This window comes from Lissotriton helveticus, chromosome 2_1 (genome assembly GCF_964261635.1).
Source record: "Lissotriton helveticus chromosome 2_1, aLisHel1.1, whole genome shotgun sequence".
Taxonomy (NCBI): Eukaryota; Metazoa; Chordata; class Amphibia; order Caudata; family Salamandridae; genus Lissotriton; species Lissotriton helveticus.
Genome location: NC_136059.1, coordinates 400,054,498 through 400,079,535, shown reverse-complemented (window position 1 = coordinate 400,079,535; position 25,038 = coordinate 400,054,498). Strand labels below are relative to the sequence as shown.

Below are 25,038 nucleotides of genomic sequence, written 5' to 3'. Positions count from 1 at the left end.
TTTTCCTCGTCTCCCCGTTCGTGTCTCCTTCCATCCCCCTTCTCCCCTTTCTCCCCCTTTGTGATTCTTTGATTCAAATTGATGTAACTATGTAACCTGTAACTTACTGATTCAACTGATATAACTATGTATCCTGTAACTCTCTGATCCTCATGTAAAGCGCTCTGATACCTCCAGGTACACGATGTCCGTGGTTGATGAATCTTGTAGCTGGGGTTCATCATTGTGATGTTGTTAAAAAGTATTAAGATTTAAGACTCATGGTGTCGAAGGTTGAGTGAAATGCAGCCATTTCACTGAAATGGCCCAAAAAAGAATCTGTGACTTGACCGACGCTGGCTGCATCATAGTGCTCTTTTTTAGGTCTCGTCTAGCAAAAGCAGCGCTTGCGCTGCTCTCGCTATTGCGAGTACCTTTTGGAATCTATTCTGCGAAGGGCTTGCGGGCACGCGTCTGCATGGACAAACATGGCTGCTCTTGCCATTTGTCCATAGCAGACAGCATGCCTGTGACCGTCGGACTGTCCACAGTCCGACGCCATCTTGCGAAGCTTTTGTTTCATTGTCATTGCAACGAAAATGCTGCTTCCGCAGCGCAGCTTATTCACCCAAAGTTGCCGCATTCAAAGTTGATCAAGGTAGCACCGTTTTATTCACGCTGCGCTGGTACTCACCAACCCCGCCATGCCATCCTTTGTCGCTTTGGTGCATAAAATATGTGCAGATCTGCAACTTTAAACTTCGAAGCAGAATTGTGAGGATATGGGAAAGGGTTTTTGCAGAAATCTAATGCAGATCGCAGACTAGGAGCTGAAGCGTCGTCAGGCTGAAAAGCAAGCAGCACAGGTAAAGGTTTTCGACATTTCATAACAAATCACTATTCCGGCACAATTCAGACTCCTGAATGCGAATGACATGCCAGAAGACAGAGCAAATGACGGATTGGGATGTGAGAGTGGGGCGTGCAAGCAGCGAGCAGCCACATTGTGTAAAGGAAACACATTGTGATGCAATGCCGAAGCAGAGAAAGCAGGGGATGGAGAGAACTCCGAGGGACTGGCTCGCAAATCAAAGGCTGCAGACCTGACCTAGGGCTGATTAGAGTCTCTGCCACCGCTTTGGCTGAGCGAGCCCTAATTAGACCCTCCAGAGGTTAGTTTGCCAAGGAAATGCAGAACAGCGATTTCCGCGCAGCTCTCCTGCACTAGACGTATCCGCGGATGCCTCCGTGTAAAAGGTGAGAGACATGCCACTAGTTTTCCTTCTGAAAACAAAACAGAATGTGGTAACTTAAAGTCCAGTAAATATAGCCAGAAGACGTCATTGTTAATGGATAAATGTAACAGAAAGAGGCTAAACTCTAGAGTTAAGTAGAAAGTTGATTCTAGAACACAACATGGGTGCATGCCCAACAATTTAGTAATAGAAACCTGACTGCTGAGAACTCAAACAAACCCTTCGTTATTTGGAACCTGTGGAATTATAGATGAATAACTGAATTTCGGGGATATTTTTCACCGAGTTGATCTGAGTGACTTCAAACGGATAGCAAGTGCTAACTCCAAGCTATGATGTCACTCTGAACCTAGAGCTGAAAAACATCCCTGTAATATCACTTTTTACCCATCTATACTTGTATGTTATGTATGCCTCTCCAAAAATTATCTGCCCCTACTTTCACATTCTACACAAGTCAAAGGAGTAAGGGGTGTTCCATGCATAACATGGCCTCTACGTCCTGTCGAAAACGTAACTAGCATTTGCAATGCAGTAGCTTTCGTATTACTGAGTGTTTGAGCTACTGGCGTTGCATTATTATTTGCAACGCCAATTGGTCAAACTTAGTCATGCGAAATCTATTTCATTGCAGGTGTTTGTTTAATCTTATGCTACCCCAGGATCCCATGAAGTTCTTCAGCAGGCCAGAGGCCTGTAGAATAGGGCCTAAATGTTCCACCTCCAAATAACGACATGGATGGACGCTGCATTTGCGTGTGACGGGAGGAGGGAGGAAGTGCGAGTGAGGTGTCAAGAGATGGCCAGAGGTGAACAACCAAAACCAGCATTAAAAATGCAATAGGTCTCGCCTTTGGTTAAGTTAAAGCTATTTGCTTTGCTAATGGTATTGTATAGCAAAGCAAATGGCGTTAACTTAATAAAAGGCGAGACCTATTGCATTTTTAATGCTTGTTTATTGCTGGCGGGAACTAACGTGCCTAGGCGCGACAACAAGAAAAATCTTTAAAATGGGGTAACACGGAGGAGAGAGAAGTACATGAAGGGAGGCAGCTGAAAAACATGCACTCTTGTAGAATTCTTAAACTCAAAGAAAAAATTAGCATCTAAGAGGAAGGAAACTTCAAAGCAGCAAATGAGAGCGATAAGGAAGTCAACAAATGATAAGCAGTGGGCCGCTTCTAAGCCCCCTGTTAGAAAGCAAAGGATCTTGCATAAGACAGTGCATGTGCTTTCTCAGGCCAGATCTAAACAAGAACACAAGCACAGGGGGACGTGGTGAATACAGAGGAAGGGGAGGAAAAAGAGTGTGAGAGGTAGCAAAGAAAAGTAAGAGAGAGGGTAAGTTGATTAAGACGATATAGAAGCAAAAGAGATAGGGGGCGTGGCCAGCCAGGCAAACATGGCGGACGCGACTCTCCTAGAGCTCCGTCCGGCAGGCCCTGAATTATCCTGAAATTCCCCTGCCAAAGTGTGCCCAACTCCTGATTACCGGGTGGTGAGGCTGCGGAACCGACTGTGGAGTCTGCGAGAGAGCGCTGCGGCGAGGAACGAGTCGCCGGTAACGGCGGAGCGGACATTGTGCGGTGGCGGCGTGTGGGAGCAGTAAAGACGCGAAAACTCACCCGTGATTCAAACGCTGCAGACGGCGCCTGGTGAGGAGTTGGCGGAGCCGTGTGAGACCGGGCTTGTCGGGTGCCATAACTGCCTGTACGGTGTGGCGGCTGCTGGAGGTGACCCAAGGGGGGAGAAACAGACGGCGCGAGGCACCCGGAGCGGACGTGAGAGGCTCCGTGCTGGGTGATGACACAGACCGGCGCCGTGCAGTAACGGAGGTGCGACGCGGGCGGGCAGAGCCGAGGAGAGGCACGAAGACCCGCTCCGGACGCACTGCTTACGCCGCCCGGGCACCAGGGGGAGAGACGGAGACCCGGGGGCTGGCGGACCCTGCTCTGGGGGCGGCGCGGCAGGAGGTGGCGAAGTGGACTGCGGCAGGCTCCCCCTGGCATATACAAAGCCTGGAAGACTCTTCAACACGGGCAAAGGCGGTAAGCCTGTGGTATGCTGAGGCGAGCTGATGGCGAACTGTAAAGCTGAGCCCTGCCCTGGTGAGGGGCGACTGACTGGCGCTGACACTCTCTCGGGGTTGTGGCTGCCACTACTCGCTGTCACGCGGTGAACTGTTGACTCAGGAGACACTGCTGGCTGGTCGCCTCGAATAAATACCGCATACGGACTGAGGGGGTCCTCGGGGCTTCGCTGAGAGCTGGGAGTCCCTGCATTGCAGCGCAGGGCGGGCGTGGCGCGACAGAGGTACTGTGCCTGATCAAACAATATAAATGCTGAGGGGCCATTTTGTCATAGGCGCCATTTTGAACAGTGCTGTGGTGTGCGGCCCCTGCCAATGGACTGAACTGACCGCTCCTTACGCACCGCGGCTGCTAGACACTGCAGTGGAGCCGGAGGTGGGAACTAGACAAACACAACACCCCCCTGCGTGGCTGAGAGGGGGGCACTCCTGAAAGTGGCTATAATCTGCGCCCGCCTGCCTCGTTGGGACGGGGCGAGCATTGTTTGACGGAGTGGCTGCTGGGCCCTGGCTGTTTCGTGCGTGACGCCTGTTGGTGGGAGGCTGGTGAGGCGGCTCCTTCTCTGCCTGCTTGACGCGCATCGCCACCCTATTCTACGAGGTGGACTCCCCTCTCAAGCCGCCACTAGGCACTGGGACTGACGCATTGATGCTTACGGCGCAGCAGTTAGCAATGGGCAGGCTACGGGACAAGACCACGGGGAAGCAACAAGAAGCGAGTGGCGCAGATCTCATGCAAGCACAGGGGCGAAAAGTCGCGGAGCCTGAAGCCACCCTGGCAGCTAAACTGGACTCTGTTCTGGCTGCAGCGGAACGCATAGGCGCCACACTGGCGCAAACCAAGACCTCCCTGGAGGCACGCCTGGACAAAGTCACGTCTGACTTCACGCTGCTCCACGCGGACCATCGCAAATTGTCGGACTCTGTCACAGAACAGCGTCGCACGGTTCAAGAACTGCAGCCGGTGGTGCGCAGTCATGCCTCGGCTCTGCAGGACCTGGTCGACAGAGTGTACGCGCTGGAGGACCGCGCGGACGATGCAGAAGGGCGCTCTCGTCGTAACAACGTCAGAGTGGTGGGCCTGCCGGAAGGAGAAGAAGGGAAAGACCCTGAGAGGTATACTGAGGACTGGCTGCGGTCACTTCTACCGGCTGAAGCGGTGTCTCCGCACTTCGTGGTGGAAAAGGCATACCGAGTGCCGGCGCAGATCCGGAAGCCAGGAGTCCGACCTCGCCTGTTTCTCTTCAAGCTACTCAACTACCGTGACCGCGACACGGTGCTCCGCGAGACCAGGAAGCTGAGCGACCTCAGGGTGGGCAATAGCCGTGTAATGCTGTTCCCGGATTACACAGCGACGGTGCAGAAACGGTGCGGCTCCTATCTGGCAGTGAAGAAACAACTCCGGGAACTGGACCTACCCTGCTCCTTGCTGTTCCCCTCTCGCCTGCGAGTGATCACTAAGGAGGGCACGCGTTTCTTTGATGCTCCATCTGATGTCTGGGATTGGCTGGAAGAGACTGGACAATGGTCAGGGACAAGACCGGCAGGCCCAGAAGAGGGCGGATGGCAGGAGCAGCGCTCCAGGAAACGGAGGAGGTAGCGGGAGACCCGGAGGACCGTGGGCCCAGGTTTGGCAGCACCCAGCCCGGAGAAGATGAGGCAGGAGCGGCAGGAGGCACTCGAGGCGGTGGCAACGCTGGGAGTAGTGGACGCTACCGAGAGCACGGACTATAGACTGCCGGCTGAAATGATCGCAAGCGGATCGTCCTCGCCGTCCACTGTGCTGTCGGACGACGCTACCCTGCCTACGCTGACGCCGCAGACGGCTGATTATATAGCATGATTGATAATGGACATCTGCTGGACTACTGTTCTGCCCATATTTCTCTGAATGTTTGCTATATCCTTTACATGTTGGCTGCAGCGCGCTGCTGGGGATAGAGACAGACTTTGGTGCCCCGTGCAAGCCTAGAATGCAGACTTGATAAGGTATCATAGCTATGTTGCGGCGCGCTGGCTGGGGAGGTGGTTAGGCGCCCGCTGCGTAGAGAGGCCCTTGATGGGTGGGCCGAGCAGCCCTGGCACATCGTAGCTCTTCAGCTGTACCGAACACATCTCAATCACTCTAAGGGCCCCGGATAGGGGAACACGTTGGAGTGCTTGCTGGCCGCGGGCTTTTGGGTCGTTGACAGCACACCCAGCTAATCAGCCATTACGCTGACCTCCCACCTCTACTGAGGGTGGATCCTGTTGCAGTTTGGACGTATGCTCCTTCAGAGATGCGCCCTTTTGGTTCGTTACGAGTTCTTTTTCATTGTTTCGTGTTTAGTATGCGGCACGTTAACTTTCTCCCCAGAAGCTGTCCGTTGCCCCCCCCTTGAGGCACCCTCCTGGCGATGTGCGGGCAAGACACGCGCGATCACATGGCACACACTAACATATTAACATGGAATATCCGCGGCATGCATACGCCGACACGACGCTACTCAGTATTTTCTTATCTTCAGCACCATGGGATGGGGATTGCCCTCCTTCTGGAGACACACATGACACAGGTCGAACTAGGCAGCCTCCGGAAGCGCTGGCGGGGGCAATTACATGGTACCACCTTCTCGGCGCATGCGCGAGGCACACTAATATGGGTTAGAGCGGGTGTCCCGTTCAGTTGTACAGACACGAAAATGGACCCAGAGGGCAGATATTGCCTTGTGCGGGGACGGCTAAATGGCCAGGACATCTTGCTAGGCTCCCTTTATGCACCCAACACGAACCAGGCCACCTTCCTGGAGTCCCTGAACCAGATCCTTCACCCATATGCTGGCCTCCCCTGGTTGTTAGGTGGGGACTTTAACATGGTGCTGAATGTCGGGCTGGAGCGCTCCTTCCCCCCGCTCAGAGCTACGACGGCGATGTCCAATGCGCAAGCATTCGGGGATTGGCTTGACCACTGGGGGATACCAGACCTATGACGGGTTCAACATCCCGACGATGAAGTGTACTCATATTATTCCCCAGTACATGGCTTGCATGTCCGGCTGGACCGGATACTTGGCACCCAGTCGCTGCTCCCTTTGCTCACTGAATCGGACTACTTGGGGAGGACACATTCTGATCACAACCCCTTGCGGTTTAAGTTAGACTGGGGGGCAGACCGCCTGCCCGTGCATACGTGGAGGCTACAACCGGCTGCGCTTGAAGACCCTGAGTTCCGCTCTTCACTGGGTGTGGCTGTTTTAGACTACTTTAAAAATAATGTGGGTTCTGCAAGCCAGCGCTACGGTGGAGTGGGACGCACACAAGTTGGTCATAAGGGGGCACTGTATGGGAACCTCATGGAACTGTCCAATTCCCTCACGCGCTTGGAGAATGAGCTGTTACAATACGAAAGGGAGGGCGAGGGGGCAGGGCCGCACACACAAACGCTGAGCGATATGCGCGCTACTCATGCACCCCTCATGGAGTAGTTGAGGTGCCATCATTTTGCGGCGCATACAGCTAGAACACATGCCAGGGCGGATAGGGCCGGGCGACTCCTAGTCTGGCTGATACAAAAAGAGATCAGGGGGGCACCAATTGGGGCGCTTTGCACGTCGGAGGGAGGGATGCTATATACGCAGCGCGAGATTCACGGTGCCCTGGTTGCGCACTACACGCAACTATACCGGGCCCGGGGCACTGGCCCTAGACGCGCGTTAGAAAGTTTTCTGGACTCAGTCACCTTGCCGGTGGTTCCTGAGGAACACCAAGACGCCCTCAACGCACCTCTTACGCTAGAAGAGGTGGGAGATGCGATCCAGGCCCTGGCGAATGGGAAGACGCCGGGGCCTGATGGACTGCTAGCTGAGTATTATAAGGCCTACCGTGACACCCTGGCTCCCTTACTCCTGCGCATGTACAACACAGCCATCAATGTGGGCTCGCTTCCTGCATCCATGCGGGAGGCGTTTCTGGTCTCCTTGCCCAAACCTGATAGGGATCCGACGGCGCTGGGCTCCTACAGACCGCTGGCAATGCTTAATGTTGACTACAAGATCCTAGCTAAGCTGCTGGCTGAGTGGCTGGCGCCAGTGGTCCCGCACCTCGTACATACTGACCAAAATGGGTTTGTGCCGGCGCGGTCCACGTCCTTGAACCTCAGGAGATTCTTATGGGTAGCGGATGGGGCGCTGGGGAGGTGGCCCAGGGCGGGATGCCTAATACTTGACCTGGAAAAGGCATTTGACAGCCTGGAGTGGGGGTATTTGGCTGAGGTGTTGACACGCCTTGCGTTTGATGTGGACTTCCTGCAAATGGTTGACCTCCTCTACAAGCGACCTGTGGCGCGGGTGCGGTTGAGCCCTTTCGTCTCGGAGGCAGTGGTGGTGGGCAGGGGCACTAGGCAGGGTTGCCCCCTTTCGCCCCTACTGTTTGCACTAGCAATAGAGCCTTTGGCGGCAGCGCTGCAGCAGACCTTAGACCTGGGGATTCCTCTAGGGGACGCCACACATCAGGTCTCATTATATGCCAACGCCCTGCTCGTATTCATTAGAGACGTGCACTGTATACCGAGGCAGCTAGCCCAGTGGCTCGACGAGTTTGCTACAATCTCAGGACTTCGGGTAAACGTGGCCAAGTCCTGCTTATACGCGTTCGACAGTGGGGTGGATGACCCTGAGTACTGCCAAGAGTCTTATGGAAGGCTGATACCTTTAAATACCTGGGGATCAAGATCTATTGCCAACCGGCTGACCTGTTTGACGGGAACCTGGGGAGAGCGGTGACAGCGCTTAAGTCCCAGATAAGCTTCTGGTCCACGCTCCCGCTGACCATTACAGGTAGGGTGGCGCTGGCCAAAATGATCATGCTTCCTAGGCTCCTATACTATTTCCTTAATCTGCCCCTGTTCATCCCGAGCCCTTTCTTCTCTAAACTTAACGTGGTCCTCCGCGACTTCATCTGGGGCACATCCCGGCACCGGCTAGCGTTGCTGAAACTGTTCCTGCAAACGGATAGGGGGGGACTGGCTGCCCCCTGCTTTGAGCACTACTACCTTGCCGCGCAGCTACAGTGGATTGCCCGCTGGTTGGCAGACAAGGGAAGGGAAGACACTGCCACGGCTGAGCCCCCATATTCTCTGAACCGTGTCACCGCACTCTTTCACCCACTGGTGCCGCCTGAGAAGCCCACTCCACCGTTGCTGGCGGTCGCATACAAATGCTTTCATAGAGCCCTATTCCTCACTCGTAAGGTGTTCCCATGTGCGCCTGCTATACCCCTGGCGGGCTCCCCAGGGAGCGGGAGGGCTATCGCTCACCCTCTACTAGATCAGTGGGGAGAGGCAGATGTTCGGACACTGGGGGACTTATATAGAGACGGAGAGCTGGTGGCCTATGAAACGTTGATAGCTGAAAACGGGTTACCGCCCGGGGGATTCCTGCTGCACCGCTCGCTAGTGGCGAAAATGGCGGCTTGCTGGGGCGACATGGCGACGGAGCCCATGCAACATCTCACTATGCAGTACCTGCACGTCATGGGGAGGGGTAGACACCTAGTCCGCTGGTTCGCCGCATCGATACGGGCGCATACAGAGATCAGCCTTACCCCACTCAGAGGCAAGTGGGAACGGGATTTAGACAGGGCGCTAACTGATGAGGAGTGGGAGCGGTTGCTTAAGAGCCCGGTGCGCATACCCCGAAACATGCGCCTTCGCCAGATACAGCTCTTTATTGTACATAGGGCCTACCTCACCCCTGAGCTCATTAATAGGTACTTCCACCGATCTGACTCATCCTACCCCAGGTGTGATGAGCTGGATGCAGGGCAAGTCCATCTCTTATGGAACTGCCCCATGCTGGGCACTTACTGGCACGTGATCTGTGGAGCGCGTAAGGCGTGCACAGGCCGCGTCATTCCTTATGGCTGGCTCGAATACCTCCTGCACCAATTCAAGAGGAAACCCCAAGACAAGGCATCTTCCCGTTTTCTGGATCTGGGCTTAGTGGTGGCTAAGCGACTGCTCACGAGACGGTGGAAGGCACGCGAACCACTGGCTGCGCAGGAGTGGGTATCCTCCCTTAGGGCGTGGGCGCAGGCGGAAAGGATAGCCATTCGATTGGGCACCGTAAGGAGCCCATGGCGGAACAGTGGGAACGTATGCTTAGCGCTCTACGCTTGCCAGAGGAGATGGATGTGCTGGACGCTGGAGTGGCCTAGGTAGCTGTCCTGGGTGGTCGGGCACGCCGCGGGCTACTTCACTGTTGAGAATTTATGCCATACTAAGCCTTAGGCGCGTAGGCCGGTGCTGCACACAGACTTACACAAGTTGATGCGCGCTGAGGGGGAGCCGGGGGGGAGGGAGTTGCATGCTCATGTGTATGAGTTTCTGCCGCTATAGTTTGAATGTTTACATACTTGTTAGATTAATGTAATCTCTATACGTGGCTACATAGCAGCGGGATTCACCCCGTAATTTTGTCTCTAAGCCAGCTTGGACCACAGGACAGATGTACTACACGCCAGGACGTTTTTGACTGCATCTCGGATGGGCGTGTCCGGCCATACTGCAATTATCCCCACATGTGTTATCATAAGCGTGGCTACATACCTGTACACCGCTCTGTTCTGTGATATCATAATGCTGTACAAACATGTTTGGTTTGCCAATTTATGCTGACTGACTCCTGCACTGTACCCTGAACTATAAACTATAAAATGCTAATAAAATAGATTTGACAAAAAAAAAAAATGGAAGCAAAAGAGATGAGATTAAACAGAGTGTGTGTGAAACGGGCGAATATTAAGATGTGCCTGAAAAACAAGGACGAAGATGAAGAGAGGAAAATGACGAAGTAAATGTGAAAGAGAAAGTTATTACATGTATAAAGAGAACGGAGATTTAAGGGAGATTGAGAATTGTAGAATGTAGAAACGAGAGGGCAGGTTGAGTGAGAAGTAGGGGTGAGAGGAATGGGGGAAGAAAGCATCGGTGGTAAATGGGGACGCGTAGAAAAAAATGCAGGAGATAAGGAAAGTGAGAAAGGTGGGAAAGAGAGAGACAGTTGAAGCGTATAGAGAAACAAAAGAGGAAGTAAATTATAGTAGATAGGAATGGCCGTAAAGAGGAGACAAAAGAAAGACGGCTAGAGTTTGGATCTCGGAGACCGATAAAAAGTGGAATAGATATTATAAATGCAGCAGGTGTAGTGCTTACAAGGTATCAATTGCACCACAATGATGACTTGCTCTTAATGTTGCCCCGATGTCAAAGAGGCCGCCTTTTTTCATGTTCATATTAGGGCCCAAGACACCTGCTGTAAACATCATTGTGCCTAACTATTTTATAGACCAAGATTACTCTCTATGAATTTCTCTTGCATAGGTGGAGTTTCTTTGATTTAATTTCACAAAGAGCACACGGTGTTGAACAATATTCCAGAACTGGACTGATAAAGGTTGTCTTGTGTGCGGGAATACTGTATAGGTAAGAAACTATGTAATATTTTTTGTCCTCTCAAGATGTTTGGTCAAAACATATTTTGTCTGTTATATTGATATGTGTCTTTCACACTGCCTGACACTGAACAAATTACCTCCAGTAACTAACATTTTTTTTTATGGGCACTGGTCAGGTTTACTGAATTATGTAAAATATATTTAATGCCTTTCCTGACATTATTATATTGAAGTAATGACAAGTTAAAAATAGCTTTCATTAACGTTTATTCTCGACCCGTAAGCCTTAGCCATGAATCCCCGACCTTTGACCAATTAAATCTCTTTATTCCCACTGTCCCCACAAATGTGTGGTTGATTGTAGGGGGGATTTCAGTTGTCAATTTGAGCCTCTTGCCTAGCCCAGTGATACAACCTCCAGCGAGGAGGTTTTGCAATGGCTAATCCTAGACCTACAAATCCAACCGATTAAGGCATGGTTCCCGCTGGCACTCAAGTTCAACTCAGTCACATTGACCTACTCCCTGAGAGCGTGCAATGGGCGCACTAAATCGGATATACTGGGTAAGTTAACATTTAATAGAATAGGCCAATCCTCCCTTTTGGATTATATCTTAGTGGAAACTAGAACATGCCAACAGCGTATTGTATGGCCTGAGGCCTGCTTTAAGCGCATGTTATGTTAGCATGGCTTATTACAAGTTTAAACGCCATTTTACCTTTTGTTGCTTTTGCACACAACACTGCATAGCTGTTTTTGTAAGTTAGGTATTTTAACATTACCGTGTCTCTTTATTACTCCTGTTGTGGACTGGTATGAGAGTATAACACAAGAGTGTTCTCACTTCCCACCATTCCTGAGATGGTCCTAATTCGCATGTTCTAGGTTGTCTAATCATTGGTTACTTTGCTATAGGACGAAGAGCTAATGTGACACTGATGCTAGCTGGTTGGGGTTTTTCTAGGTACGGAGGTGAGTTTCTGGTACACCACAATTCACTGACGTCCTAGGTCTCTGTGTACAGTTCTGTGTATGAGCAGGATCCTTGCAACATGGCGCCGCCAACGAGTGTGTTCTTATTGTGAGACACTTGATTAGTGCTTATATCAGTCTACGAACCCCTCACTATTGTTTCCGGTTGACAGTAGTGACGGATAAAACCTACCTATAGTTGCATATGTCTTTTCAAGCTTGATATTTTAAAAATGGTTTTCTGTTTGAATTACTACCCAGTTGTGCCTTTTTCTATTGCATTGTACTTTTCTATCACTGTGTACTTATGGCTGCAGTTGAAATCGCGGTACACAGCCGCTTGGCTGTGCGGAATCATTTGCAGGATTTCCTAGTCTCTAGGACCGACAGTGTTTTTTGTTGTATCTGCTGACGCTGCGTACCCGTTTGAGCTGTTTTACTCATGGGTCACTTTCCCTGCGGTTGATGCTGGTACTGGAGTTTTTCACTCTTACACTTTGTCTGCCGTGCCTGCAGTGTACGCACCATATAGGACACAGGAAATTCAGATTTCTGCTTGGCAGTATGCCGTCTGGTTTAATGGCGCCCTCCCACACGAAATAACGGCGGTCAGAGAAGGACCGTTGACGATTGCAGGAGCTTCCTGGCCTGTTTTAGCTGCGTATACCCCGCATCTTAATGTGCCACGGTTAACAGCTCCTGAATTAAGACCCCTTTAAGCCTCTGCAGTTTCAGTAATAAGGGGTCTGGTTCATTACATTTCCCGCTACCTCCCGGGTGGTGCAGCGCATCCAGTTGGTGCGGGCGGGCTAAAGCTTAGTCCCATCATGGTTAATGCGGTCATGGGAAAGCGTCCCCTGGATAAGAATGAGATGCCTTTTTGGCTTGCCAAGAAATTCGACCAACTGGAAACAGTATTCCCGAATACTACTCCTGTGGAAAAACAGAGGATCCTTACCATAAGTTTGCAGAAAGACTTAGTGCCAGACATAAATCACTGTAGAACTTGGAGTGTGATTTTTGCGGCAGCCTATACTAGGTGCTTTGGCACCCCGTCAGTGGCTGTCCTGCCCTCCGTCATTAAGCGTGTTCAGGATGAACACGGGCCGGAGGCGGCTGTGGAGTTGGGAATGCGACTCATGGGAGAGTTTGATATGGTCCGCGATCTCGTCCTTGGAAATGTTAAGGGGGATTCGGTGAGTTTCCAAGTGTCTAATGCTTTGCGCGAAGTCCTCTACGCCGACAAAACCCATCAGTTACCGAGAATTATTAAAGAGGCTTATAAGACCGTTGGCCGTAATAGTTTGGGTTTTATGCCTTTTCTTAAAAAACAAACACAGCAGCAAACTCAACAAGCGTCATCTGATAATGATGAGCTCCCAAAAGTTCAGAAACAAAATTGGCGAAAGAACAAAAAACAGGGGAAACAGCAACAGAAACAGGGGTCCCGTCCTGCTTCACCTACACCTGCCTCTACTGAGCGTACATATGAGTTGCGCGACCGCAGTACTATTAAGTCTCCTGATAGATTTCAGGTTCCTAAACAATGTTCTCCTCGCTCTTTGCAGGAAACATCGGTCTCACCCACCGGTGGAGGAGGCGGCGGCAGAGGTTGAGGTACCCAACAGAGCTGTGAGCAGCCTCGAAAGGCTGACGGAAAAGGCAAGCAAGACGAGTCACAGCGACAAAGACCCCAGTTTCAAAAGAAGAAAGTTGCTGCAGTAACAGCGAGATATGCCACAGATAGTAAGAACGCAGCTTCGGAATCTGACATGGGCGCTGACACTGTTGGACAGCGCGGCAGAGATTACCATAGTGCGAGAGGCCCTGCGTCCACTACTGAAGGTGACCGCGACTGACACCTTTGTTGTATTTGAGACAGCTGACACTAGAGTGGCTTCCCCTGACAGGCTTTATGAAATTGTCCTTGTAATTGATGGTGACATAGAACGTACTATAAAAGGGGTATTTAGTGAAAATCTATCTACTACCTATGATATATTGTTGGCGGAGTTCGACTGGCCCCCTCCTTTTGTCTTAGTTGCTCCCCAGGAGGAGGAGGTAATCCTCCCTAGTTTCGCGCACACAGTGCCGAAAGAGCAGGCGCTGCATTTTGCCGAAAATTGGGCTAAGGCGCTTGCGCCGGCTTTGTACCGTTCTCACTGTGGATGGGACAAATTTTCCCCTCGACATGAGATTCCTTTGCGGTCAATGCCACTGCCTCAACCCCAGTACCCCATGCGGCATAAAGCAAAGGCTTCCGTTGCGGAAATCCTTAAACAATTGGAATATCAAGATGTAATTGAAAGTTCTGTGTCTCCGATTAATAACCCCATTTTTACTGAGACCAAACCAGATGGTTCGTACCATTTGGTGTTGGATTACCGTCACTTAAACTCACATTGTCGTACGTGCGCGGTGCAGAATACTCACAGTTCTGCTCTTGTGGATAGCCTCGTGCGTAAACGTTTCAAAACCACACTTGACATATCCAATGGGTGTTTTGCCCACAATCTGTCCCCACTTAGTAGTCAATGGACAGCTTTTATCAGTGGTGGCAAACAGCGCCAATTTCGCCGTTTGGCTATGACTATAAGAATAGGCCTAGCGTCATTGCCGCTCGCGTTGTCTCTCTCTTGGAGGGTATCGACACAGATGCATGTTCGTATGTGGATGACATTTATCTCACAGACGACAAATTATGGCTGCATCTGTGTCGAGTGGACCTCATAATTTGCAATTTTGCGTATTTTGGCCACAAATGTAACTTTGCAAAATCTCACATTGCAGAGTACACAGTGTTGTTCCTGGGCTACAAGCTCAACAATGAAGGTAGAGGTTTAGCTCCTCACTTCCTGGAGAAATGCACACTTTTGTGCGCTCCCACAACTCTGAAGAAAGTACAATCTTAACTGTTTTTTTTTTAATTTCGAGCAAGCAGCTACAGGTTCAAAGCACGCATATTGTTCGGCCTGCGTAATTGTGGTTGGTACTATGGTGGATGGTGAATTCAAGTCCGATGTTGTACATACTCAGACATTAGGGGACTGTACCGCCCAGTTGGCAGAGCTCTGTGCTCTGATGCTTGCATTAGAGTACACGGACCCCAGAGTGACTACTCTTATTGTAAGTGACTCTTACTACTGTGTTCCATCATACAATGACAATCTACCCTTTTGAACTCAAAATGATTATCGTAACTCCAAGAGACGCACAATAAAACTTAAAATGATCTGGGTTTGAGTGGCTGAGCTTAAAGAGAGGCTGCCACTTGTCTTTGTAATTCATACTCTGGGTCACCAGCATGTTGGAGTTCACGCTGTTGGCAACTGTCTCACGGACGAAGCTGCGAAGACAGCAGTTGCAACATATGCAGTAGCAGCGGTTACACGTTCCAAAAGTAATATTGATGATGACATCTTGGCACTATTGCCGCTACAGAGAAGGGAGGTAATTACCCTAGAGGTTACCCTTCTAAATACTCTTCTCATTTAAGCCCTGATAAAGTTCCTTATGTGAGAATTAACGACGTTGGTGACAGGTTCATATCCAACGCGGACCGCAGACAGACTTTAATTACAGCAGCCCATGCTGGGATGGATTCATCGCATGCCGGCGTGTCAGCTACTGTTTCTCTTCTCCAACAACGATATTGGTGGCGGGGTTTGTACAAACAAACCCGTGATTATGTCCTTCAATGTGGCATTTGTCAGCAAATTAAACCTTCTACTGCTGCACGCCCGCCCCAAACTCAGTTGTACGTATCTAATAAACCACTTGCATGTGTTTATTTAGATCACTGCGGTCCTTTCTCATCAGATACTGCGTATAAGTACAGCTTAGTAGCAGTTGACTCTTGCACGCGCTTTGTGTAGCTATGGCCTCAAAGGGTGCTGATTCCAGAACTGTCGTAAGGGATTTGCGTGTCTTTGTGGGAATTTTTGCGTGTGGTACCTTCCACTCGGACCAGGGTCCAGCGTTCGCCTCTAAGGCGTACAAGGATGCCATGGCTTCATTGGGGCCCCGGTCAAATTTTTGTCTCCATACCGGCCTGAGGGTAATAGTGTTGTGGAGCGGATGAACCGTGACTTAAAGCAATCCTTGACAGCTAAGGTATTAGGTACTGGCAGAGACTGGCTTAACCACCTCTATAGCGTGCACTAAATATTCTCCCTAGAAGGTCTCTGGTTCGGGCGGACCCCATACGAAATGCTCTTTGGCATCAAAATGTTTGTCCTGGACCTTGATGGTTAAACATGGCGGCGGCGGCCGCATCCTTTGACATAGATGAACATTCTAATGTTTTACAGAACCTACAAAAGACCATAGACAGTCTTGCAAAGGAACACTTGCCCTCCACATCTGATGCTGCGTTGCAGATTCCAGTAGTCGGCTGGCTACCCCAAGTTGGAGAACTGGTCCGAGAGAAGATCGACAACAAGAAAAAATTCAGTCCTTCCTATCGAGCTCCAGTTGCCGTGCTTGGCGTGCAGGGTACAAGAACAGTAATTTTACCTCCTCTTCCTGGACGAAAGGGGAACTGGTACATCTCCATTGGCAATGTCAAACTACAGAGGGTGGCTGATTCTTCATAGTATGACACCTGCGGTTTCGTGTCCTGCAATGATGCGACACTCTGTTTTAGTTCCGGATCCTGCCATCAGGCCTGATATTGCCATTGAGATGAATACAGTTAAGAATCCTTTATTGAATCCACCTGCTGGTGATCCTCCTAATGAGACTGAATATACATACCCAACTGACTTGTCTATGCCTGACATTGCTGGATTGTCCTGCAGCTTCAACAGTATGAGAGTGAGCCCTGTGGGTGCAACGGAGCGAGTGGATGCTGCTAAGGGCACCATAACGAATCAGCGGCGACATCGAGGCCCTTGGCAGTGTGACATCGGCCCAGAGAAGCATAAAATGGAGCGCCACCCACAGACACATCAATAATAAATTACAGCAAAGCCACTAACCCTTACCTCCTGTGCTGAACCGGCATTGTTGGAGGCGGAGCGATAGTGCGAGTTGAGCTGAGCTGCTGATGTGACGGAGCGCGGGAGCCCGGAGCGCGGGAGCTGCGGCGGAGCTATTGCGGAGGAGCCCGGAGCCAGGTGGCGGAGCCTGCCGTACTGCCCACCGTACTGTCCGCACTGGTTGTGCAGCTTTTGAACGAGGAATTGAGGGGTGGTGCGGTGCGAGCGGGGGAGCGAGGTGAGCGAGTGGAGCCGGGAGGTGCTGTCTGCATTCACCTCCCGTGATCAGCCTGTGTATGTTTGCCCGCCCCCTCTCCGGCTCCCGCTCACGCCTTCGTGGGTCTCTTGCCCGACCCCGTGTGTGCTCCGGACCTTGTTTCTGGACCCTGCCGCTTTCCAGTGGGGGCAGGAGGGGAAGCTACCGGCCCCGCAGAGGTGGGGCGTCGAGGTTGCTACCGGTGCAGCGAGCCCAGTGGGAAAGGAGCTCTGGCATGGAAGTGAAAGTGGAGCTGCTGAGTTAGAGTTCGTTGCCAAGTCGCAGGAGTCAGGCGAGCCAGCTCTCAGGAGCCGGGAGCTGGCAACGACGGGGACATACGACGGGGGACATACAAAGACAGATACCAGAGACTGCAGCAGTGGCAGCAGTGGCAGCGGTAATCGGCAATTGACAATTGGCAGCGGTAAAAGACGTGAGTAACCTAAACCGCAAAGCCGCGATAAATATTATGAACACGCACAACATTTACGATAAAGGATTTTGCGGAGTAAATTAGGGGAAGCCGGGCGGTGAGAAGCCAGGGGAGACCATCGCCTTTATCACACAGGCACCATACTGGAGTAAAATGGAGGCGCTGACAAACTAGTACACCGGTAGCATTACTGTTTGAACCACAATCCTCCTCTTAAACAAGTATACCTGCTTCAGACGCCCAGACCTCTGGTACTCTAGCCCTTTAACTCCCCAGTCTCCTATGCCCCCTGCCTCACAGGTCAATTGGGGAGCCATAGGAGCCACTTCAGAATAGGCAGCGGGAGTGGAGTGGGAGTAGGAGTGGGTCAGAGTGAACCGCAACATCGTCAGAGGGTCAGAGTGAGCCGCAAACATCGTTCAATATTGCCTACACCAGCAGGAGGCATTTTGAAATATTCGAAACATTGAGAGATATTTGAGAAAATTGGCATTTCAAGCCGGGCCTCCAGAAAGTCGGAGTGAGCTGTAATATCGCCCATACCTGCAGGAGGCATTTGAAAATTTTTGAAACATCCGTAACATTTGAGAAATTGGCAGCCCAGGTCGGCCCACTAGAAGGCAACCAGACTGATAAAACGAACTAGGACCATGCGGTCAGGAAAAATGCGACAAGCACCTATACATAAAAACAAGAGAAGAGCGGCCACAAAAGATCAAATCAAGCGAGTAAACAAAAACAAAACAAAGGAGATTTCTGGTACGGAGCAAAAGAGCTTGATTCCAGTCCCTACGCCAGAACCATTTAAGTTTGTGGAGAATAACTTAAGGCACAAATTTCAGTTCCTAAAAGACCAAATGGCAGCAATTTTATGCAACAACGGAAGAAGCACAAAGCTTACAAAGCCCAATAAAACCGATAAATTTAATTACACCGAACAAACTGGAAGGAAAAAATCAGGTACAGCGGGATTCGTTGACAGAAAAACCACACCAGCCACAACGACTACAACAACAATACAAAAAAAGAAATGAATTGGAAGGCAGCACCGGCACATTGACCCAAGAAAAATTAGCAATCAAAAATTGGTTGTTAAAAACCACAGCACAGATTCATGCACCCATTTGCCAACTCATGTCCACACCAGATAAGGCGAACAAAGAAGAAAATGGAAAAGGTCTAACTTTAAAAAACGACCGAAGTCAAATTGGGTGTCATACAAAATCCCAAGGAAATGTACAAAAGATAGACTGGACAAGATTTTTTGAGGAAGATGAGCTCATGAAGGTGCTAGAACTAAACACACAAAATGATGAGAAACTGGGGGCGAACAGGCAAGCGAAAAACACAGATATAGACTCACCAGAATTAAGAGAAAAGGGAGAAAAACGGGAAGCTACCTTAACCCTCATAAAATTTACATTTAACCCAATCCGAAAGAAGGAACATAAAAATGAGAAAAGTGGCCATCCACAAGGAAACACAAAAAAACACTCGCCAATTACAATCTCCTCCGCCAGAGGTTTTGACTCTGCGACAGGGGCCCGACACAACCAAAAAATATACAGTCCGCCCCCTGGAGTGAATCATTACTAAGAAGTTTACAGCAAGCAATTGATGTCCTAAACTTCCAATCTGACAAACTAGATGTTCAGGTGGATCTAATGAATTTAATCGTAACTCATATAGGGGGAATAAATACTAAATTGGACACAATTTCAGCCCACATCTCAAAAGGAATAAATAAGGAAAACCAATCAAAAATTAAATCAAATGGAGGAGCCAAGCTCGCGTCCGAGATGGCCGCGCTTTAGCTCGGCTCCGTCAACTTTCCTGTTCGAAACATAAATCCTGCCTTTATCCTGCCCCGGGAAGACAATTTCTGCTATGCTGTGGATCTACGGCGATTTATAGACACTTACCGTCTGTTCCTGTTGTCTCTGGGTGCCGTGGTTCCGGAACTGTGCCTTCGCTCGCTTCGGGGCCTCCGGAGCGGACTGGCCTGAGTCTCCTTGGCGGCGCCCGGATGGGGCGTTGCGCTGTGGCCGGCCCTTGATGGCGCAGTGGGCTCGGCCAACGAGGCGGTTGTGCAGAGGGGCCGGTAGTGGCTTTCGGGCCTGATCGGGCGGTCCCGCGGCCTGGGGTGGAGGCGCTGCCTTCTGTTGACGGGACTGACCGTGGATGTGGCTTGTCCCCCCCTTTGTTCTCCGGTCCGGCCATTTTGAGTGCCTCCGCCCGGACTCGAAGAACGGGGCCGGTGGCATTGGGGGGCCGGCGATCCTCCTTCTTCTGGTGGCCCCCCTTCCTGCTCTGGACGTGCCTCTGCTGGTGGTGGACTGAATTCCGTATGCCTTGCTGCGGCCCGGTCGGGGGTCGGGGATCGCTGCGACCCCGCCGGGCTTCCAAGATGGCGGCCGACCCTGTTTATTTCAGCCGGACCGAGATGGGCGGCGGTGGTCCACGTTGTGGCACAGAAACCGGATACTGTAAAGGTGTTCCTACACTTGCGGACATCCTCGCCGCCCTACGCTCCTGGGATACTCCTGTAGCCGCACCCGCTGTTAACCTGGAGGAGGCTAGTTTCGCTGGGCCGTTTGAGCCCTCCCTGGCGTGTGCGGCTACGTCGCCGCTGGGTGCGGCTGGTTCTATCCTGGAAATTATGGACCCGGTGGCAGCCGTTTCTGCGGATCTGCGGAGTTCCGCTGCCCTCCATCGTGATGTGTTCTCTCCTGTGCTGTGGGTCGGTGGGCCGGGTCCTGTCCGGGCCGGTCTTGGTGGTTCTTCCTGTTCTTCATCTCCTCGAATGGCCGAACGTGGATCCTGTGCTGGCTCCGTTGGGTCGGCTTTCCTCAGATCATCTTCGGAACTGTGCCTGCATTGTGTACAGTGGTTTCTTGCTGCTCCGGATCATTCGAGTTGTGCACGAAACATCTTCTGCGGATTGAAATTTGACCTCCCTGTTCTCTGTCTCCTGTTCCTTGTGGTCGGGTTCTTCGTGAGGCGGACTGCTGCAGATTTGGAACGAAAAGGACAGGGATGAGACGATTTTGCCTTTGTGGACTGTTGTCTTGTACTGGTTGGATGATCGGTTAGTACGGTATGATTATGTCGGATTTTTGTCGTATTCCTGATCTGTGTCCTTAGATTCTTTGTCTTCCCGTGGACGCTGATGTTTCGGACGGGAGGGTGGGAGCCTATGATTCTGTTTTATGGCCCTCTCCCGTGTTCTTTCCTCCCTTATTCCTTCTTTCCCCCCCCTTTTTTGTCTTTATGGTTCTATCTTGCTTTAGCTCTTCTATATTTCGGGTTCTGATTAGGGCGACAGGCACGCTGCTGGGGGGTGGGCCATAGCCTTCTGCAGGGGTGCAGGGTGGGCTTGCGGGGTGGGGGGGGGGGTCTGTCCTTTTTTTGGGGGGTTTTCTCCCCTTATTTTTCTTACTTTTTTGGTTCTATGGCTCTTGTGTGTCCTCTTTTTTGGGACGCGGACTCAGCATGTGTCCCCCTGGGTGGGTTATTATTGGTGCGCTGGCCGTTTCGTCTTACTGTGACTTCGGCTCACTATTTAATTTTGCTCTGGTTACTACCGGTTCTGTATACCGATTTGTGGTTTCCGGCCTCGTTTGCCATGGGGCGCGTGCTTGAGGTGGCGTTCTTCCTTTCGCCTTTTGTCCCCTTCTCCCTCTTTTTCCTCCCTTCCTCCCCCCTCTCGTGGGGGGGGGGGTTTCTTAATTCCCTGGGTTGTGTGACGGAGGGCTTTATTTGATATGCTTTTTCCGACTCTGTTTGATATGATACGTTCCTATTGTGGTGGGTGGGCGTTGAACGGCGGTTGCCACTGTTTTTTTGGTGCGACACATATTCTGCCTTTACTGATAGGTGTTTGTCATTATTGAGTTATCCTGTATCTTCTACCGTGGCTGTTCGCGGCCCACCACGGCCCTCCGAGACTTCCTACCTGTTATTATCCTGTCGTACCCGTTTCTATATTAGAAAATCAACCTTCTCGTATCCTGTCCCTGCTGGTTGCTATATGGCTTTTAGCCCTTATTTCCTGTATGATTTGTTGTGATATTCTGTATGCGTTTCTGTATTGTTGCCTATGTTCCTTATTAGTGGTGGCCGGCCCGCTGGGTTGTAGGCCCGTATTTGTGAGCCTTCTCTGTACAATAAAGGTTTAAAAAAAAAAAAAAAAAAATTAAATCAATGCAGCTAAATTGCGATTGTGGGAAGATAATAGACAAACTGGCTTTACTACCAGAAATATTGTCAGAAATCCTAAGTGTGACACGTATAACAAGGACATCCGGAGAAATTTCCACCCGAGAAAATAAGGGTGAAGTTTTAAAGATCGAAAAGCAAAATAAAATGAGTTCAATCATCGAGCTTGAAAACGCCATGAACTTAGCTGAAGCAAGTGAAACAAACGAAAAAGGACAAGGTGAAAGTAAAGCATTCTCGTCACCAGGCATAATAGAAACTCAAACCAAAAGACAACGTAAACGAGCACGGAAAACTAGGAAGAATGCCATCAAAACCAAACACAAAAGTCAAAATTACGCAATATTTGCACAAAAGAGGAATAAAAGTATAATTGATCGGACAGAAGAAACTGACATAACAGAAACAAATAACCAAGAGGCAAATATAAAAGGAAATACGGGGTAGCCGAACAATCCCAGGCATAAAACGACAACGTTAAATACCCAACGTAAATCAAAAAATGAATAGAACGCAGGAATAAAATCAACAAATAAAATAAAAAGTATAGTGGATGAACCAGTAAATAACCAAAGGGGATCAGCCCACAAACAGCAAAAAACACTTGAAAATGTTCAAACACAAAAAATACAAGCCGAATTAAATGCGCTAGATCATACAAAATTGATTACAGGGGGAAATGACGAAAAACAAGTAAATCAAATTAAAAAAGAAATTAGTTTCAAGGCTCAAGCAGAACAATTCATAAGTATGAACACCCAATTAATAATCACGGTAGGAAATAAAGGAAGGACATGTAATGCATCTTCTGGAAACACACAAAGGGATATTGAGAGGCCAACCACGAGTTATAGAACAGCGGAGTCAGAAATATGGCACCACAAAGAAGCGACGACAACATTAGGGTCCAGCCCATTAGAAGTATCCACTGTCGAACGCTCAAGACAAAATAACCTCCGGGATCAAGTAGAGGAAAAAAGTGAATTCAGTCAGAACCAGAAACACCAAATGGTTTCAATAGACAGGTTGCAAATTAATATTCAGGCCAGAATACCCGACAAAAGGTAAAATGGATACGCTGAATCGGGGGAACATACTGCGGCTATTTAGAAAGATTCCCAAATTAAGGGGAATAAAATCCAATGACCTCATAGTAGTAGAATTTGTTCAAATGAATAAAGAGACAGACTGGGAAACAAGTAGCACAACATGGGCATCAAAAGAGGTAACCGAGCAGTCTTTGCAGCATGGAGCATAATACTGGCATACCCTATGCCCATAAAGTACCCATACCCACTATTAAACAATGTGGCACCCCAATTTACAAACATAAAAGGAAAAACATCCTCCATTTTAATAGGAGCAAGAAACGGGACAATCAACCAACAAATAAGTAGGGAACCCACGTTTAACAGTACAAAAGCCGGACAATTAAACTATCAGCCGGAGGGAGCTATGGATTGGTCCTGGATACCCCATGTATTGAACTCACATCGATCCTGATGGAAACAACTCAGACTGCAAAGATCAAGAGCAAAACACAGAGGAATGCAAGAAAAGTGAGAGAAGAATAAGAATTTGCTCCTGGAATGTCCATGGTTACAAAGAAATGGAACAAGACCAAGAGACTATTTCCTTCTTGAGTAAATTTCACATAATTCTCCTGCAGGAAACATGGAATATTACCCCAAGACATATTGCCGGATATGAAGAACATCATGTAATGGCGGAAAAGATCGCAAAGTATGGACATCCAAGGGGGAGTCTATCTACATATATAACAAATGAATTCGATTGGAAGACAGAGACAATGGATCCAGGAGTAAATTGGATACAAGTCACAAAACTAGAAAATAAACAGCCCATAACTGGAGTTGGGTGGAAGTTACTGGTTTTAAACGTATACATCCACCCTGAGAAGCATACAAAATCAAAAAACTGTCAGAGCTAATAAACATAATAAAAACATTACAAATAACACATCAATATCACGAGATGCTCATCACAGGGGATTTCAATTGTAATCTGACACGAGCTAAGGGCAACAAAAGTAAAATCCAAACAACATGGAATGACCTGGAATCCTTGGGACTAGTGACTCTAAATGGAAATATGAAGGGAGATCAACCTGCAAAAATCACCTTTTCGTGTGGAAATAAAAACTCCACAATAGATTATATACAATAATTAGCAAAGACCTCATACAGCTGGTCGACCACTTCGGCATTTTAACACGACCGTAGAGCGACCATTTCCCACAAGAAACTATACTAAATCTAAACATCCAACAAAAAGTGAGTATAGCGTCACTAGCTATAATCCCGGAAGTATATAATCTAAGGAAACTCAAATGGAGAGGAACCATAATTAATGAGATAATGGAAACGGTGTATATGCACGCAGAGAACACAGTGGTTCTGGAATCCCATTCCCTAGCTAAAGATTGGGAGAACTTACATACATTGGTGCTAGACAAATTTCCAGCAAAGTCAGTAGTGAAACGTGCACATGATCCCAACAAGGAGCCATGGCACACCACCAAGCTAAGAGACAAAAAAAGGAAAATTGCAAAAAAGTTAAGACTAAAGGCTGCAACAAACAGAATGGGAAAGGAAACAGACAATAGTGAGATACAGAAAATGAGAAAAGAACATAAGGAAGAATGCAGAAAAGCAAAAAGGCTACATAAAGAAAAACTATGGGAAGATCTGCTATGGACAAGTAAACTACCAAACAGCAGTGAATTCTGGGGCATAATCAACAAATTATCAAAAGGAATAGGATCCCAGCAGAACATAGGAATAAGTGAAACAGCATGGCTACAATATATTGATAGCCTGTACAATATCCACACGGACCAACTCCTGTGTAAAGAATTAAGTAAAGACACTGCAAAAGGAAAAGAATTGGGAAGTGTAGTAACCACTCACAAAAAAGATGGACGGGAAGAAGAAAAAAACAATTGGGAACCTGAAGATCTATTCCCATTAACAACAGTGAAACAAACAACCCTTTTGATAAAAAAAATTGAAAGCCGAAGGTGCCGCAGGTCCAAACGGGCAACCAAATACCCTATTTATACAAGTTCCTGAATTCTGGGCAAATTATCTCACACCACTTTTTTTTTTTTCACAACAGATTTTATTGAATAAATCAAGCAAGGCAATCAATGTGGCACCCCACAATCAGGAGAGACCACTAAGCATTTGGACACATTACATATGGCAGGATCTGAATTCGAACTAGAATCATTGCAAATCATATTTATTTGGAACTACCCCCCCACCCTGTCCCCACCCCAACTTCCCACCACCCTCAACCAATCCCACCCCGTAATCCCTCCCTAACCCTGTGCACGTGTGAAGAGAAAACAGCGCCGTGTGAGTACAGTGTAGCCGGCATGGCGCAAGACACAGGTCCACGC

At 49.3% G+C, this 25,038-nt stretch overlaps 1 protein-coding gene across 1 annotated transcript in view; it reads left to right on the top strand.

Annotated features, from left to right (window-relative positions):
- The window catches only part of C2_1H5orf34 (chromosome 2_1 C5orf34 homolog), a 447,867-nt gene that overhangs the window by 135,299 nt on the left and 287,530 nt on the right, over window positions 1–25,038 (top strand). Inside the window, exon 5 of the mRNA XM_078675037.1 lies at window positions 10,682–10,783. Coding sequence (XP_078531163.1) covers window positions 10,682–10,783 — 102 coding nt within the window. The remainder of the gene's footprint in view (window positions 1–10,681; window positions 10,784–25,038) is intronic.